The following is an 18,927-nucleotide window of genomic DNA, read 5'->3' as shown; positions in this document are numbered from 1 at the left end:
CTTTCATTTCATTGCACAGCTTTAGGCAATTCTAGGACATGGTACATCTGATAGCTCATTGTGAAGTGAAGAAAGAATTCTATTGAAGCCATGTGCTCAGGTTAGAAAAGCAGACAACCCAAGTGGCAATAGGATTAGCAGCAAAAACAAACAAGCAAGCATATCCAGGGTTGTGAAGCTGAATGTGACCTTATAAAAGATTGCTTTTAAGAAATACTTTTCTTTTCACAAGGAAACCAGAAAAGAAATCTTAATGATTAGAAATAACTTCCTTTTATGGTTTGATCTTTGTTGCACCAAACATAGAGGCTTCACAAAATAGGCCACACAAAAATAGATGGGTCAACAGGTTGAAGAAATGGATAGAACACAATAACACTTCATTTTATTTTTCTGATGAGTCCAAGGCTAGAACAGAGGGGCCCTAGTTCAAATCTATTTATGGTATCATGAACCTTTCTAAGTGGACCTCTCTAAAGTGATTTCATCTACTAGTCTTCACTGCATGAAAAGTAACAACTGTACCCACAATGGCCTAAAGCCAAACTAAAAGAGTAGCAATGTCAGGCAGAACCATACTATATTCATTCAATAAATGTCTACTGAATGTCCCCTAGGTAAACAGGACACAGAGCCAACAACCACAACCACCCACTCCCGCAGCCCCCAGAACTTACATGGGGAGAAGGTGTCTAGACACATCAACAGATGCTCACCACAGTGCAGCCAGTGCTCTGATGGGGAGGTTCGGATGCTATGGAAGCACCAGAATTGGGAGCCGTCAACTACTGAAGAGGAGGCAGGCACCTGGAACAATGAACATACATGCCAGGCAAAGGTCTGGTGAAAGAAATTTAGCATGGCTGTAGCCAAAAAGCTTAGACTTTGTCCTAAGAGCAACTTGTAATCACTGAAAGATCTTAAGCAGGGAAGTGGCAAGATCAGAAGTATGTTCTTGAAAGGTTACTGTGACTGGATGCAGAGATTAGATGGGGGCGAAGGAGGAGTACTGAGAGGGAGCCTAAGGTGAATACAGCAAGCCAGGAAAGAAAGAATGGAAGCCTATCCCAGGAAATGGAATTGGAGAAGACTGGACAAGAGAAAGACTCAAGAGGATCCTGTAACTGACTGAATAGGAGAAGGGGAGCTGGATAAGGGAAAGGTAGAGCTAAGGAGTACACCAAGATGCTCAGCTTAAGTAACTGAGTGAACTGTAACGCCACTCACTAGGACAGAATACAGATATGAGGATATGAGGAGTTCTACTCTGGACACTTGAAGTTTCAGATACCTGTGCCATAGGAAAGTAGATATGTCCAATAGATATATGTATAAATCCGAAGCTCAAGAAAGAGCTCTGGATTGGAGATCTGGAAATCTGGCATGAGATCACTCATGAGAAAGTGTATGGGATAAGAAGAGAAGAGGATCCTGGACAGAACTCGAAGAAACTCCAATGGCAAAAAGACAAGGACACCCCCATAGAAGAGACTGTGAAGGAACAGGCAGAGATGGAAGAAAATCAGAATACAGTGGCATGGAATCTGGGAATGTGAGCATCACACAAAGGAGGTCCTGTCAGAGCCTAATGCTGCTGAGAGACCGAACAAGGTAAGGACTGAGAAATGTGCACTAGAGTTAACAAGGAGAATTACTGGCAACCTTAACAAGAAGAGTTTCACTGAGGTTGTGGGTGGACCAGGCTAGACTGCAGCAGGTTGAGTGTGTGTGAAAAGCGAAGAGGAATCAACGAGCATAAACAACTTGTTCAAGAAATTTGTGAAGGAAAAAAGAGAAATAGGGTAGCAACTGTAAAATGGATTGGAGTTGGAGGGCATATTTGGGGTGATCTTTTTATTTTAAACATGTTAGAAACTTGAAAATGTTTAAATGTTAATGGGAAGGAGCCAGTAAAGATAGAGGGGAGGACACAAACTAAACGAAGTTTCTAGCAGAGAATGGCGTCTGAAGCAGATGTATAAGATAAGTTGGAGGCAATTTCTTTCTTTTCCTGTGTATGTGGGTGTGTGTCTGTCTTTCTGCTAATGAGAGTCTGCATTGTTCATTTCCACCAGCAATTTATGAGGGCTCTAATTTCTCCATATCCCCACCAACACTTACGATTGCCTGTCTTTTGCATTATAGCCATCTTAGTGGCTGTGAAGCGGCATCTCATTGTGGTTTTCATTCACATTTGGGGGCATTCTCTTCTGAGGTCACCTATTTTTCCCTGTGAAGAAAGAGGGACGGCTTTCTGTTGAGGGGAGGTAGCAATAGAAAATGGACTGGAGCAATTAAAAAAAAAAAAAAGGGTGGAAAAATCTGAAGCCAGCCACCAAGGAGGATAGGAAAAAGCACTGACCAGGGAAACCTAAGAAGATGCTAAGATAGAGCCTAACGGAAGCTGGAGACCATAAGCCATCTGATCTCCCGCGAGACTTTCTTCTCCAAGAAAGAGGTTTTTTTAAAACTGACCTAACAGAATTGGAATGGAAAGTTGCTCAGAGGACTTTCTCCTTTAAAAGAAATGACAGAGGTGCTACTGAAAAATCCATCATTTTGTTTGTTTAAAGTCCTGTAACATACACATTAGAAATAAGTTTACGTAAGATTCACTCTCCTTGACCCTTGAGAACAAAGCACCTCTCATACACGCGTTCACTGCAGCAGATCTTATATCTGTACCTCAAGGACTTACAATCACAGTGCTAACTTCATCAAATGACAAACTGCAAGAAATAACACATACCCACTGTCCCAATAATAGATTTTTTTTAAATATTTTATTTTCCCTTTTTCTTCCCAAAGCCCCCCGGTACATAGTTGTGTGTTTTTCAGCTGTGGGTCCTTCCAGTTGTGGCATGCTGGACGCCACCTCAGCAGGGCTTTACGAGCAGTGCCACATCTGCACCCAGGATTCAAACCAGCGAAACCCTGGACCACCGAATGAGAGCGGGCAAACTCAACCACTCGGCCATGGGGCCACTCCTAATTTCTTTAAAACATTTCAGATAATCCTATCACTACGTGTTAACTTAAGATTGATCATAACAATCATATATACAAATAATAACCAAGTACACAAAAGAAAATGATTTTTGACTTAATCAGTTACCTTGTAGGGTGTGAGATATAGCTACAGCCTTTGGTTTAACTAACTCAATAAATACATCTCTAAGTAATATGCAGTAAAGATTTATTTTGGGGTGTTTTTTTTTGTTTTTTTTGTTTTTTTGAGGAAGATTAGCCCTCAGCTAACTACTTCCAGTCCTCCTCTTTTTGCTGAGGAAGCCTGGCCCTGAGCTAACATCCGTGCCCATCTTCCTCTACTTTATACGTGGGATGCCTACCACAGCATGGCGTGCCAAGCGTTGCCATGTCCGCACCCGGGATCCGAACCAGCGAACCCCGGGCGGCCACAAGCGGAATGTGCGAACTTAACCGCTGCGCCACCGGGCCAGCCCCTGCAGTAAAGATTTAATTAAAGATTTATCATTAACACATGCTACTGTATATGTTGACTACAATTCTGTGCTCAGGGATCACATCTTGGGACTGATATCTGTGAATGAGATTTATACCTAGGGTTTTATGGCACAAGGCGCTATGTTGCTCTTTCAGTTATCTTTTGCTGGGTAACACAGCACCCTAAAACTCAGTAACTTAAAGCAATAACAATCTATTAGTTCTCTCAATTCCATATTTTGACTGCACTCAGCTGGAGCTACTTATGAGGTCACAGGCACTGGGACCTTGACTAGGGCTGAAACAAGCCTCACTCACACACCTGGGCCACTCCAGGTGGTTTCTCTTTCTCCACCTGGTCGGGCCCAAGCTTGTACACATGTTGATTGGCTTCCAAGAGAATGAAAGCTAAAGCTGCCACGCTCTTAAGGACTATGCCCAGAACTGGGCACAACATCACTTGCGCCACATTCTATTAGTCAAAGTAAGTGAAAAGCCTAGCCTATGCAGCAGAAACAGACTCCATCACTTGATGGGAGGAATGGCAGCCAAGGACAGGGATGGGAGGAATTGCTGGCAGCAGTCTTTGGAAACACTCAACCATAGCTGTAAACAGTATTACTGGATGTTTCCACTATACCACTTGAGCTCAGCACTGAAGCACTAGAGAGGGGACAGACTTTATCTCCAAAATTAGAACTTTTTCTTACGCATCAAAAAGAATATCTCAGCCAAGATATTCTTTTGCCTCAGTGGAATGCTAACCTCAGAAAAGCCACGGAATCTTCTTTTCTGGGGTTGTGGGAAGGACAGACACCATCCTTCAGGAACGGTCTGAGTAGAGTCTCACCTAGATGGGATTCATCATCTCCTGAAGTCATTTCACACCTTACAATTGATTATGTATGCACACATATAAGCTCATTTTTTAAAGTGTATCTAATACTAAAAAATATAGAGGTAACCCCAGCTACTGGAACTCTTGCTATCCAACTCTATCTAAACTCAAGAATCAGATGTGGCTAAATTCTCCAATACTCAAACTTTGGCTCTCCTAGACTCAGGAATGAAGAAGATATGGATATCACACTCTCTCTTACAATCTGAAATCTATCTGAACACAGCAACCAGTAAACTTGTAGCAAAAAGTACTTATACACCAGTGTAATGTATCAACTGTTGTAACCTTTAGATGGCATAATTACAGGTGATGTACATTCGTCTTCATGCTTCTGTATTTTCTAAATTCTTTCATTCTTGCAAAATTTAAAAAAATAAGTCTATATTGTGGACTTAGAGGATTTGGAAAAAATTTTTAAATTAAGTCCATATTGTGGGTCAAATACATAACTGATGTAGATAATTATTTGACTAACTGACCTCCTCTAGGAAGTCTATTCTGGTTAAACTCAGCCAACATTTATCATATACCTCCTGTACATTCCTCAACATTTACACAATATGTAACATGTTTAGTTTTTTTTTTTTTTAAACCACAGAATATTTAAAAATGTGTCCTAATGTCCTGGCTGGACTCCTTGAGGGCCCAAACTTTGCTTCCCATACATGACTTAGTGTTTAACGTAGTACACACAGAAGGAATAGTATAATAAGGTCTTTGACTCCCCTTCACAGTTTCATCTTCCCCACTGTGACTTTCAGATAAAGGAGGACACTGTCTCAGACCTCCCAGCTTGAGCTGTTGACTATTAAGATGGAGCCAAGCCTTTGCTGGCACATATACTCACTCTTTAATTTAAAAAATTTAAAGGAATTTTTAAGTTGCAAACTTGATAGCTTTGGTTTTTAATGGCTATTTGTTTTCCGAAGTTACCTGAACTTGATCATTTGAAGCGCACACATAAAAATCACTGTAGAAGAAATCCCTTTAAAGATTAAGGTCCTTCCTCTTCAAGAGAAACAGACTAGCCAGTAGAAGAAAAAGGACCTACCGAGAAGTATTAATAAACAGACTGGTATTAACAGGAGGGATTAAAAGACAGCGATCTCACAGATTAACTGCTATATGTATTAACAGAATCTAAATATAGTTACATACTCAACCCTGAAAGCAGTTCAAAAAGGTGAAATTCAACCAGTGCTCATTTCAAATGGAAACTTTCTCAAGTTTAAAACAGACTACACTCTGCCATTCCTTTCAGCTTTACATACCTTGATGTTTTGATGTTACTAGTCCACAATGCACACGTTTCAGAAACTCAGTTTTTGCCTCCAAGGGCTATAATCCTCCCCCAAAAATAATAGGTCAAAGACAAATAAGACTTTGAATCTGATTTTTTTTTTTTACGATTATAACATTGCTTTATAAAACTGTAATCCCCAGCTGGAAAGAGTTCTGCAGCAGATGACTTCCGAATGTCTCACAAACAGATATAAACAAAAAGCCACTTACGAAAACAGAGCGTGCCTCGATGGTCATCTTAAATAAAATACAGCAGGTAGGTTATCCGAGGCAGGACAAGAGAAATGTCATTTCACTCAGTTCACCGTGCTCCTGGATAAAGGTCCCTACTAAGCGAATACCCCTTGGGGATTCCGTGTTGTGGAGGAAAGGGAAACTGAAGAATATGGTTTGTGACACCACCACCCTCCGGAGGCGAAGGAGGAGATGCTAAGATTTGGGAAAGAGCCGAATGAAGGTGGGGAGCGTCGGAGGGGAGGTCTCTCAGCAAAACAGCACCTAAAGCAGGGACTGACTTCAGCTATTAGCAAAACTGCGTCCATGCAGCTCAAAAAAGAGAAGGAGCAGGAAAAGTTTCCCTAGCCTCTCCCCACCCTTTACCTCCTGCTCTGGGAGGAAACGCAAGCTGAGGTACCAATGGAGCCTGGCCCGCGGCCCCATCACCCGCCAGGACGCCGCGCCCCGCGGGCCGGGGAGAAGGACGGAGGGAGGGAGGAGGGAGCAGGAGTAACGGGGCGCCGGGCCGAGGAGAAGGGCAGGTGGGGGAGCGGCCTCCGCGGGCTCGGCCTCGCGCCCCCCTGGCTACCTGGGAGGCCAGCCGCTGCCGCGCGCCGTCCAGCCGGGACCTGCCGCCGGGAGCGCCGCGGGCGTCGGAAGCCCTACGGGCCGCGGAGCCACTAGCAAGCGGGTTGAGCGGGAGACGCTCGCGGAGCAGGAGGCGCGGGAGGCGGGGCGCCACGGCCCGGGGCCGCCAGGTCACGTGGCCCGGGCCGCCCCACGTGACGCCGACGCTGCGCGCGGGCCTGCGCTCGGGGAGGCCGTACACCCGGCCCCGCCTAGGGCCCCGCCGCTCGCGCCTCGGCGGCTGGCCGGGACTTCGCTAGAAGCCGATTGGCCGTCCGAGTCCAGCCCCCAGGTTCTGCAGAGAGTCGCGGAGGAGCTTGGTGGCTGGTGGCGCTCGCAGGGTTTGTCTCTCAGGGAACCAGGGACGCGCTCCTGCCGTCCTCCTGGGCCAGCGGACCAGCCCTCCGCACCCCCAAGGGATCCAGAGCTGAAAAGCGCCTGGAAACTCCTCTCCCTGATCCGTCGCGCGCCCTGCGCATTCTAGGCACTACCCAGGGGTCTTTGCCGGGGACAGAGGGCCTCGGAGGAGAGACTCGTTTAACTCCAGAGACGTAGCCCCTCTACCCACCTACTGGTCGAAAAGCGCCTAAGTAAGGCCGGGGGATGGGGAAGGCGGCAGCTGCACCAAGACCAGAAGGAAGGAGGGGGCTGAGGAACCGCGCCCAGGTGGTGGAAGGTAGGCAGAGGCACCTTGGAAGCGGGCTGTCTAGGTTAGAAGGGACCAAGAAGGCAAATGACTCAACACTTTTTATAAATGAGTAACTGAGGCCGGGAAAGGGGATGCCTCATGCCGATCCAGCCTATCATCTGTTGAGATCACAGTCATCTTTATCAAATACTGTACAACTCTCTGAAAACGCCCAGTTGGCTCCACAGGACAAGTCTAAACTTAGTGGCATAATTTTCCAAACAATCTTGTTCAAACTTACTTTTCCCATTTGAGTTCCGGTGAGTAAACAGGAAAACATTTCCTTTTCTAGGTGTCACCAAACAGCTCAGCTGATGTACTGGAAGAAGCTGTCTTTTCCATATCTTCTGGCACTGCTTCAACGCTACTCTAGACTCTGGCTACAGAGAATTCCTGTTTTCCCTCAGTACTCAGCTTTCTTTACATTACTTTTTCCCTAAGTTGTTGTACTCATCTTTGCGTTTGTTCATTCTTTTGCCTCTGTCTGAAATGCCCTGAATCACTGTGCTATTCTCCCATAAAGAAAACCCAAGATGGACAGTAGCTAAAACAGTAAAAACAGATTTTATTCAGGAGCTATTGCAATAGAGAAAAATAGACCTCGGTATAGAATTGGGCTCAATTCCCCTGTCGTAATAGTTGCGAATAAAATTTTTACTGCTTTACTGTCCAACTCTGATTTTCTTTAACAACCCCCAAAGTACACATCAGTCTCCTACTCATCTCTCAAAATCAAGGTCAGATACCACCTACACTTATTTTTCTTCTGTGGCTCCTTCTCCCTGATTGAACAGCTTTAGCAACTCAAGTTCATTAGGACAGTGTCAGCTATAACTTCTTTGGTTTCCGAGACACTGTACATAATCTGATACCTAAGTCTCATATTGCCCAGGAATGTACTGTACGTTTCCTGTAAGAGGTAAATTGCCTATTGCGGTCTTCCTCTCTAGATTATAAATTCTCAATCAGGACTTCTGGGCTTAGCACAGTGCCCTCAGTAGCTGCTGAATGGGGGTCCATGTGGTAGACCCTCAGTATCCACTGAGTGAAGTGGCTTGACCAAGGTTGTAGCAGATCGGTGATTTTACTGAAAGGGGCCTACTTTGGTCAAGGGAACTGAAGTCAGTTCTTTTAGGCCACAACCTGATCAAAAGAACTAATGTAAACATGTGTGTTTGAGTCATTAAATATTTCCTGAGCACTCACTGCTTATCAGGTGCCAGATGCCATACTTGGAGCATCTTGGAGGATAAAAAGTTGGATAAGACATGGTTGCTGATCTCAAGGAGTGTATATTCTGGTTCTTCCAGTACAGGGTGAAAAGTTTCCTGATACAGAATGCTAAGCGAACACAAATGAGGGACCACAAATTAGATAGGGGATCAGGGAAAAAATTCCTGGGAAGGTGAATTTGGAGGACAAGCAGTAGTTAGATGAAGGAGGGAGGGAAATACCTTCCAGAAGATCGAGCAGTATGTTCAGAGGTAGAGAGGCGTGAAACAGTGTTATTTATTTAGGAAAAGCAAGTAACCCGGTATGGCTGGACTTGGTGACCTCATTTACCTCTGGGACAAAGGAAACCTAATTAGGTTAACATCCATGTACTTCAAAGAATGGCATATCTAATAGTACTAGTATTATTTATTGGATTTGAGTAACTTTCCATCAGACAAATCATCGGCTCTTCACCTAAAATTGGCCCGAACTAGTACTAGGTGATTTTTCACTTTTTTTTTCGGCTCCGAAAGTTCTCTATAAATGTTACCTAAAAATAGCAAAATTACTTGTTCCAAACAAGATTATTTTAGAGCACTCTAAACTTTTTCTACAGGGCAAAAGAACTCAATTTACAAGTAGTGCTTTAAGGAAGAAACCAGGCTCTACCTCCAGTGGGGGGAGTAGTGGGGCGGACTACTCCTCTTAGTGCTAATACTCGACTATGCTGGTAAAAAGGATCTGTCAAGAATCTCATAAAGTACAGTTAATGTAAGGTGGAGAAGGACATAGGAGAACAATTCTGATCACTCTTGGGAGCTTCAGAATTTCCTTTCAAAAATCAATCTCTCGGTAAATGGAAAATCAGAACATCGTCTTTTGTTCCCTTTTCCTCCACTGTGCCTGTCATCTGTGAGTGTCCGTTTGGGCAGATGTGGGTCAGCCAATCCAGCCCAACTTCCTTCAGTTGGACCATCTAATGCCTGATTGTTTGTACCTCTTACACAATTTTCTCTAACTCCTGATTGAATCCAGCTCTTACACAATTTTCTTTGCCAAGAAGGTCTGGAGGTCCCTTAGGCAGACACTTATTTTTCATAGGCCACTGGAAAGTCCTTGATATTGGGCGAGCACAATTAAAAGGAATTTCATTTATTTCCTCCAAGACATGAATGTTATTTCTTCTGAGAGAATGGAAACAGCTGGGAGCAGCTAGATTATCTCCAGCTTTTCTTCCTTGCTCCTTCCTTCCTCTTGGGGTTGGTCAAGATTGAGCAAAATAAGCCAGAGAACCACCAACTCGTGTAATGGCTAAATAGGGAAGAGCTAGGTCACTATGTAAGATTGTTTACCTGTTTCTGCAATACACAGTTGGGAAATCTGTTCTGACAGTCTCAAAAGCCATATGGTTATTTTTGGTAATTGAGGCTGACATAACTGTTTTAGGATTTGCAAATGTAATAAAATATAGAATCTATCTAGAGGGAGAAATCACCTTGATTTTCAGTTAGCTTAACCAAACAGGTAAACATAATCAGTCACAATAAGTTTTACAATCTCGATCGTTATTGGTCAAACTACTTTGGGGAGAATTTCTGCTTTGACAGTTGGGATAAATAAACATGGCATAAAACAGAGGGGGAAAGGATTGAGAGAAGTGGTAATGGAGAATTGGAAAAGAATTTTTATTCTCATTCCTTTTTTCCCTCACACCAAGAACCAGGTGAATTCCCTTTGCTCACCATGCAAATGCATTAAATAAACAAACAAGGACAGGATAACAGTCTTCTTGGGGGCAATGTTGCAGGCTACAAACTGAAACCCTTTGTGATCTGGCACAGTGAGAACCTCAAGGCCTTTACAAATAACAATAAGCACACACTGCCATTGACTACAGGAGAAATAAGAAGTCACGGATGACCCGGTTCCTCTTCCAAGCTGCCTCCTGAATTGCTATGCCAGAGAAATGGAGAATAACACACCTTTCAAGATTTTGCTTATTTGATAAAGCTCCCAGACAACCTCTTTTTGTTGGTGTTCCTCATCCCAATATCAAAATGGTGTTTCTTCCTCCAAACACTACTTCTTTCATCCAACCAATGGATCAAAGAGTTATAACAGCTTTTAAGGCCTGCTACCTGAAGAGGACCTTTGTCCAGACTATTGCCGCAACTGAGGGAGAACTGAGAAGACACTGAGGCAATTCTGGAAGGATTACAACATCTATGACTGCATCAAGAACCTTGCTTGTGCATGGGGTTATGTCACCAAGGAGTGTATGAATGGCATCTGAAAGAAGTTACTTAAGAGGTTCATTCATGACTTCAAAAGATTTGCCAAGGATGAGGAGGTTGTAAAAATCAACAAGGCTCTGGTTGAGACGGCAGACAACTTTACCCTGAGTGTGGATGAGGATGACACTGAGGAACTCCTAGAGGTGGCTCCTGAGGAACTGACTAGTGAGGACTTGTTGGAACTGGAACAGGAGTGCGTAGCTGAAGAAGAGGCAAGAGAAAAGGAAACTGCAGGAGAAGAAAGAGAAGAACCCACAGTGACGGGGTTTAGCAGGAGCTTTTGCAGACCTCAACAAGCTCCTTAAAATGTGTGAAAACATAGACCCCCCAACACTGAAAGGTTTTCATTCATAGAGAGGAACGTTCACGGTGCATTACCTGCTTACAAGCAAATCTATAATGAATAAAAGAAACAAACCAAGCAAACCACCATGGACACATTTCTGAAAAGAATGACACCTTCTAAAGAAGAGCCTCAGGCAGGTTCGTCAGGAGAAGAAGGCATTGTTAGCACAGGTGATGACAGCTCCATGAATGTTACTGTCCCTGAAGACCTTCCAGTGGGAGAAGATGTGGAGGTGGAAGCCAGTGATATTGATCATCCTGACCCTGTGTAGGCCTAGGCTAATCTGTGTGTTTATGTCTTCATTTTTAACAAAAAAGTTTAAAAAGGAAAAACATAAAAAGTGTTAAAAATGCGAAAAAGCTTATAGAATAAGGATATAAATAAAACATTTTTGTACAGCTATTCAATATGTTTGTGTTTTAAGCTAAGTGTTATTACAAAAGAGTCAAAAAGTTTATAAAGGAAAAAAGTGACAATAAGCTAAGTTTAATTTATTATTGAAGAAAGAAAAATATTTTTTATAAATGTAATATAGCCTAAGTGTACAGTGTTTATAAAGTCTACACTGGCGTACAGTAATGTCCTAGCCTTCACGTTCACTCATGGACTCACCTGAAGCAACTTCCAGTCCTGCAAGCTCCAGTCAAGGTAAGGGCCCTATACAGGTTTTTATCTTTTATGCCATATTTTTACTGTACCTTTTCTATGTTTAGATACACAAAAACTTAATTATTGTGGTACAGTTGCTTACAGTATTTAGTACAGTAACATGCTGTACAGGTTTGCAGCCTAGGAGCAAAAGGCTATACCATATAGCCTAGGTGTGTAGGAGGCTATACCATCCAGGTTTGTGTACGTGCGCTCTATAATGTCCACACAATGACAAAATTGTCTAACGACACATTCCTCAGAATGTATCTCCATCATTAAGCAACGCATGACTGTACTGCCATGGCTAAATGATCAACTTGCCAGCAACAGAAACCATTGCTAAGACCCAACACCACACTATGCCTTGAAGATACCAAACAGCAACTTGGTGGAAAGGTAACCATACAGGTCTCCTTCCACCCTAGATGGGCCAGTCATTTATTTTAACATGAATAGAAACACAAAAATGTGTGTCTGTTTCCTTTCCTGCCTGCAGAGTCTCAGCCAACATGACTATCCAAGGGCTTATATTGTATTTTGTCCACCCACATGCCATCCCATACCTCACTGCATCCAACCAAGGCACTTACATTGATGCGGGGTCGGTGAGCCGAGGAGTCGAAAGAAATATTTCTTGGACTCTCAAGATCTGACAGTAGTGTTCTTTTATTTAGAGAATAGTGTGGAATAGCATGGGGACAGGACCCATGGGCAGTCAGGCTGCTGTGTGGGGACAGGGCCTATGGGCAGGAGGAGCTGCTGCTGCTGCCCCCGCTACTGCTGCAAACATGGGTGGAGAGTAAGGCTAAATTTAAGGCATAGGTATGTGAGCCATCTCTTTACATGACAAAGGAAAGAACATGTAAAAAAGTTAAAATGGTATCAGTGCAGGTGGGATCTGGCCATTGGGTGGTCCCACAACTTTTAGATAAGAATCAAATCAGATTAAGTAAAGGCCAGAAGCCACCACCCTAAATCAGTTACATGAGGTTGCCAGACAGTAACCAACTTAAGTCCTTGCCTTCCCCATTAAGAGTTTCTAGAGATAAGGTCATCTCCCTTCTTCCTGGCACAGAGAGGGAGGCATCTTTACAGATGGAGGTTTCCCTTACAAATATAAACGTCTCCCAACAAAGGGCAAGCAAACTCTGCTCCTCGGAGCCTGCTTCTCATCTGCACTTTTAAAAGTAACCAGCCTAAAAATCCTCATCAACATTATGCAAAGGTGATATAGCAGTGGGCACATGACATGGAATCCATTAGACCTATCACGTGGTGTATCACCCAGAAGCTATTGGCCTAATAAGCAATGAACAGCCTATTAAAAGCTTGACGGAAGTGTCGGCTTGGAGATGATACCTTGTGAGGATAAAGGGCTACCCTCCAGGATGCAATAATGCTCTGTCAATAACCATTATATGGTGCTGTATATCCCCAGTGGGAGAATGCCTGGGAGTGGGATCTAAGGTGTGGAAGCAGGAGCGTCCCTATTTACTATCCATCCCAGTGACTCACTTGTGAATTTGTGCTTTTCATCCTCAAACTGTAACCACAGGTTTAAAGGTCCTGGTTTCCTAAAGGGGAACATTTCTACCAGGGAACACAGCAAGAATCTTCATTGGACTTTAAGCTACACCACCACCCAGGCACTTTGGGTCTGTGGGGACTGGAATCGGCCACCCCAAGATATGTCTCTTTGGCATGAGGATTATTTGAGGCTGACTGCTTTTGATAAACTGGGACAGGGAAGGAGGCTCCAAGGAGTGGAACTTGCTTGCCCTTTGTTAGGAGACATTTACATTTGTAAGGTAAATCTATCTGTAAAAGGTGCCTCCCTCTCTGTACCAGGAAGGAGAAAGGAGATAACTTTCTCTCTAGAAACTCTTAGTGCCAAAGGCAAGGACTTAGATCTACATTTTATTGTGCTTGCCTGGTAACCTCCTGTAACTGACTTCCCTCCCCCTCCCAACGTTGGCATTTCTTTAAGGATTAAGCATCTTTCCTTAGGCTAGGAACTGATTGCTGCACTCACCTGTGACCACCCAGCTCCAGACAATAGACTTGCCTCCTGCTACGCCCTCCGAGATAGCAGACCACTATCTGCTGTGTCCATCAAGCGCTGTGCCGACAGGGCAATCTTGTGACTATTGTGGGAGGGACATTTCAATCATATGTGAAATATCCTGTTTGGGGGTATATAACCACTCTGTGCACCCCACTTCTTCAGTGCCCTTTCTTCCTTTGGGAAGAAAGGCCCCGGGCCATGGTCCTCATAAAGCTTTGTTTAATTTTCTCTTGCTATTCTGTCTCATGTGAATTTAATTCGTTCTCTGGCTGGACGAACCCACTTTGGATAGAGGAAATGTCTTCCTCCCCTTCAGGTCCCTCATGCTAAGGACCAGCAGACAAGAGAAAGATCTGTTGACGAAAATAATCCATAACCAATCTGTAAATGAAAATTTGGGTGAGTTTATTCTGAGCTGAAATCTGAGGACCATGGCTCGGGGCCTTTCTTCCCAAAGGAAGAAAGGGCACCAAAGAAGTGGGGTGCACAAAGTGGTTATATACCCCCAAAGAGGGTGCTTTACATACCATTGAAATGTCCCTCGCACAATAGTCACAAGATTGCCCTGTTGGCACAGCGCTTGATGGACACAGCAGGTAGTGGGTCTGCTATTTTGGTGGGCGTAGCAGGAGGCAAGTCTATTCTCTCGAGCTGGGTGGTCACAGGTGAGCGCAGCAATAAGTTTCTAGCCTAAGGAAAGATGCTTAATCCTTAAGGAGATGCCAACGTTGGGAAGTGGGGGGAAGTTGCACCTTTACCTCAAGGGTCTTTTGCTCTTGCCATAGGGAATCTCTAAAGCAGATATACAATGCATGCTCAACGGCCTTGGTCAGGCCCTTTTGGAAAGACAAGGTCAGGCCGAATTAGGTTTATACCAAATGGCTTCCTCATATTCTCCAATATATCCTATTGCTTGCCATTTTTATTTGTCAGATCCTGGTGGGGGTAATTGACTCCTATCAAGAGGCGGTGGAACTACTGTTTTACAACTTTCAGTACTGTCTTGTGCAATTTTGATGGCAAATGGATAAGCACAGCAGGTGCAGCCTGAGAGGAGCATGGTAAACAGTAACTGGAACTCATCAGTTTTGAGTGTCTGAGTCACTCCACTTGGTAAAACACTTAAACCTTCAGAGGTGCTAATCAACAGTGAGGAAAATCTGGAATGGACAAGAGACAAGGGAGAGGATGAATACAAGTTGCAGTCTCAAGACCAGCTATAGGAGCAGGCAGGTTGTAGTTCATCTTACTAATCTTCCTTTTATAAGTTTCCCCCAGGAAAGAGGTCCACCAATGTACTGAAGGAGTTACTATCAGAACTCATATGAAGAAAGTGGATCTGAATGGCACAAGGTCTGGACCATCCCGGATGCTATGCTGCCCTTTCCAGACCACACCTGTCAGCCCTCTTAGAAATTGCTTCAGCTGAAGAGAGCTGCTTTGCTCAGTCAGGTCCCCTCTGGGCAGCCAGTGTCCACTGACTAATTGACACCCAATCCTATTTTCTTTTGTTCCACAGTTGTTGATTGCAGGACTCTCTAATAAACTTCCTATGTGCTAATTTCCATCTCAGAGTCCACGTCTGAGGAAATTTTATCTGTGGCAGTCCCTCTAGAGTAGATTACAGTTTGGAGGAGAAGAAAACAAACAAGTCAAATAAATTTGTGATTTGTACTCCAAAGGAAATGAACCAGATGTAGTGATAGCAAATAACAGGGAAGGTGTATTTGGAGAGGAGGTGACATTATAATAGGAGGTGAACTAGACAATAGGTAGAAGACAGTCATGTGAAGAGCAAGTAGAAAAGTGTGTTTCAGAAAGAGGAAACAGCTTGGATAAAGGGGCTTCCCAAAGAGCTTAGCATGTTGAAGTACCACCCAGAGCTTTGTAGTCCTTTTAAGGGATTTTATTTCAAATGCAATGGGAAGCCTTTAAAGGGTTTTTAAACAAGAGAGTAAAATGTTGTGATTTGCATTTAAAAACATTCTCTCTGATAGTGTGGAGAACAGACTGGATGGGAGGAAACCATTAAGGAGATTATTGCAGTATCAAGAAACATGCCCACCCAAAGTTTGCCCCTCCCTCCAAACCATGTGTCATGTGCCCAAGACCCTGGAATTCCCAGCCCACCTCCAGGACCTGCATGGGCCTCTTCCCCATGTCCATCCTCCCAAGGACAGACTGCACATCTTTAGGGTCATAGGTGTCCAGGGAGTGACTGTCAGAGGGCTTGGAAGTGGAGTGTCCACAGGCATGCAAGGAAGCCCCTTGCAGTGGGAGATGAAGCCAGGATTGGAAAACAAGGGGGATGAGCTATGGGGAGGGACTGGGATGGTAATCTCTCCCTATCCTGCCAAATTCCAATGTGGATTCCAAGGATTCCAAGAATCATAAATTTGAGGCTTGGCTGTCTGGGTCATTAAAAAGCTATTTTTAAGCTATATTTGTCAAGATAGGAAGATAAAACATATTTTATTTAACATTTTGATTGTTAATCAACAGCTTGATTTTCAACTTGTAAATATTTAGACATATGGTATGTGGGCCTCCATTTGTAATTTTGCCCTGGGTTCTATAAACGTTAGGGATGGACCTGAAAGTCACATTACCTACAAAGAAACAATATATAGACAAAGCTGTCTTTTTATCACAAAGAGTAGGGGCCAGCCCCATGGCCGAGTGGTTAAGTTAGCACACTCTGCTTTGGCAGCCCAGGGTTCACCGGTTCGGATCCTGGGTGTGGACCTACACACCACTCATCAAGCCATGCTGTGCTGGCATCCCACATGGAAGAACTAGAATGAGTTACAACTAGGATATACAACTATGTGCTGGGGCTTTGGGGAGGAACAAAAAAAAGGAAGATTGGCAACAGATGTTAGCTCATGGCCAATCTCCTCACCAAAAAAAAAAAGTATTAACAAAAATCAAAAAAAACAAAGAGTAGATGCCAGAGGATGATGGAATATCTTCAAAATGATGGGGAAAAATATCTGTATATCCAGTTAAACTAGCATTCAAAGGTGTGGACAAAATAAAGACATTTTCAAACCAAGACAAAGAGAATTTCTCTCACATACCCTTGCAGAAAGAAGAAGATTAAACTCAGGAGGAAGGATTAGAAGGCAAGAATCAATAATGAGCAAAGAAATTAGCAGGCACATTGATAATGTTACTGCACAAAAATGGGGTTCTCCTACCTGATGTCCATAAATAAGCTAATTAATTATGGCATCAGCTTTTGGTAGAGAAAGCTTTATTCTGTGAGACATCTGCAGGGAGACTGGGACTTGTGCCCTCAGATCTGTCTCTCTGATCAGGATTTGGGGAGAAATTTAAGAAGTTAGGGAGAACAGGCTTTGATTGGTGGCCTTCAAGCATTTGTGGTGAGGTTCTAAACATTTATGATGAAGTTCTAAACATTTATGGTAAAGGGGGGAAGGAATTTTAACATCAGATCTTCCTGAATGACCCCTCACTTCTGATAAAAGTTTGACTTTTAGGTTCCAGTCATGTCCCTGGTCCTTTGGTTCCATGGAGAGGAGAATCTTTGGTTCTGTGGTCATTTCAGGTCAAGATTTCTTCTGCACATGCTCTGGCGACATGACTTTGCAAATTTTCTGAAAGACAATTTCTTAATTACTCTGTGATAAGATGGGATCAGTTGCAACTGGTCTTGGAGGGTCCACGGTTATAGTAAGTCTAAGTAAACATTGACCATAAAAATATTACTAGTTTTAAGAGGATAAACACAGCATGGAACTAGACTATTACATAGCAATCAAGTTGAAGGTGAAAGGCAAGACTGAGTTAAAACATCCTAAGGTCCTCATGATGTTGAATATACAATGTTAAAAATTTCCACCTATAACTTTTAATATTTTTAAGGAAAACATCTTAAGCAAATATGCAAAAAAGAAAGAAAAAATGAATAGTTAGGATGAAGGATGGAATAAAAAAAGCAAAATAAGTTTAACTGGTAATACATATAAAATTGCCCTTTTTTTCAATATGGAAAATCAGGCACTATTTTATTCTTTGTAAATTTCCTCTAACCAAAACCACTGACCATAAAATACCACCTCTGCCACTATTATCCCCCAACTATAAATTACTCATCCATAAAGAAAACTTTATGAGAGCTGTTGCTCTTCATTTTTATAAAACTCCATGAAAGACAGATATTAAAATGTTAGAGAAAATCTTATATACTTGGGGCTTTCAAACCAATGAGTCAATTATCATTAACTGTTTGCAAAGACTCTACTGTTTTCTGTGGACAAGACAAAATTTAAAAAGTGCCTGTTGGGGCCAGCATGGTGGCATAGTGGTTAAGTTCACACAATCTGCTTTGTTAGCCCAGGTTCACAGGTTCAGATCCTGGGTGCAGACCTACACATTGTTCATCGAGCCATGCTGTGGTGGCGTCCTACATATACAGTAGAGGAATACTGGCACAGATGTTAGCTCAGGGACAATCTTCCTCACCAAAAAAACAAAAAAAAAGTGCTGTCTTCAGGCAGCTTACAATCTGATTAGGGAGAAACAAGCTATACAAACCCACCCAGGATAAACCCTAGGATAGAAGACAGCAAATGGCAAGAGCCTTGGATGGTATAAATGTCACAGTTCAGTGCAAGTGGGATCCTCTGACCGAATATGTGAAATTTGATCTGGGCTTTAAAAGAGGAAGAATTTCTTAGAGAAAACTGGGAATAGGCATGAGCAAAAGCTCTAAAATATCAAAAGTGTTGGAGCCAAGAAAGAAGACAATTTCAAGAAAGAAAGGTGAGCATCGAGTGAAATAGTGAGAGAAATCGAGTGACTCATAAGACAGACTGAAGTCATCACAAGGAAGAAATAATTTTAAATATTATTTTAAAGATGACAGCAACTTGAATTTTTTATTTGACTTCCCTTCTTTTATATTCTGTTAATCTTTTGGGAAAAAATGCAGAAAATATAAATACAAAATACTGACTTTCTGCAAGTTACGCATATGAATAACTCTGGTTATTACTACTTCCACATACAACTTTATTTCCTAGACCTTCTGTAGCCTAAAAAAAAAGGCCAAGTCATGTAAACTGCAGAAGGGAGCTCCACACTATTGCTGTGGAGTTTTAGGCTCTAGGTTTGTATTATTAAGAGTCACGA

At 43.0% G+C, this 18,927-nt stretch overlaps 2 protein-coding genes across 8 annotated transcripts in view; one reads left to right on the top strand and one right to left on the bottom strand.

The window, feature by feature from the left end:
- RCBTB1 (RCC1 and BTB domain containing protein 1) overlaps positions 1-6,612 on the bottom strand; it is a 50,215-nt gene extending 43,603 nt beyond the window's left edge. For 3 of the 7 annotated variants that reach the window (XR_011506905.1, XM_044777184.2, XM_044777187.2), the window contains exon 1: positions 6,474-6,612. The gene's annotated coding sequence lies outside the window, so the exon portion shown is untranslated. Of the gene's footprint in view, positions 1-677; positions 808-2,121; positions 2,226-6,473 lie in introns of those variants that run through there. The other 4 variants (XM_044777188.2, XM_044777190.2, XM_070520637.1 and 1 more) reach the window with 3 other exon arrangements.
- On the top strand, positions 1,457-11,459 carry LOC139046539 (uncharacterized). The gene is made up of 3 exons (XM_070520234.1): positions 1,457-1,611; positions 6,422-7,187; positions 10,132-11,459. The coding sequence occupies exons 1-2, from the start codon at positions 1,457-1,459 to the stop codon at positions 6,993-6,995; spliced, it is 729 nt and encodes a 242-aa protein (XP_070376335.1). The 3' UTR covers positions 6,996-7,187; positions 10,132-11,459.
- The last annotated feature ends 7,468 nt before the right edge of the window (positions 11,460-18,927 follow it).

This window comes from Equus asinus, chromosome 11, assembly GCF_041296235.1.
Source record: "Equus asinus isolate D_3611 breed Donkey chromosome 11, EquAss-T2T_v2, whole genome shotgun sequence".
Taxonomy (NCBI): domain Eukaryota; kingdom Metazoa; phylum Chordata; class Mammalia; order Perissodactyla; family Equidae; genus Equus; species Equus asinus.
The sequence above is the reverse complement of the archived record's forward strand: the minus strand, read 5'-3'. Positions and strand labels throughout refer to the sequence as shown.

Coding starts and splice junctions, on each gene's coding strand:
- LOC139046539 (XM_070520234.1), top strand. CDS start 1,457: ATGGCAAAAAGACAAGGACACCCCCATAGAAGAGACTGTGAAGGAACA. Junction 1,612..6,421: donor CTGCTGAGAGACCGAACAAG/GTAAGGACTGAG, acceptor GCCGAGGAGAAG/GGCAGGTGGGGGAGCGGCCT.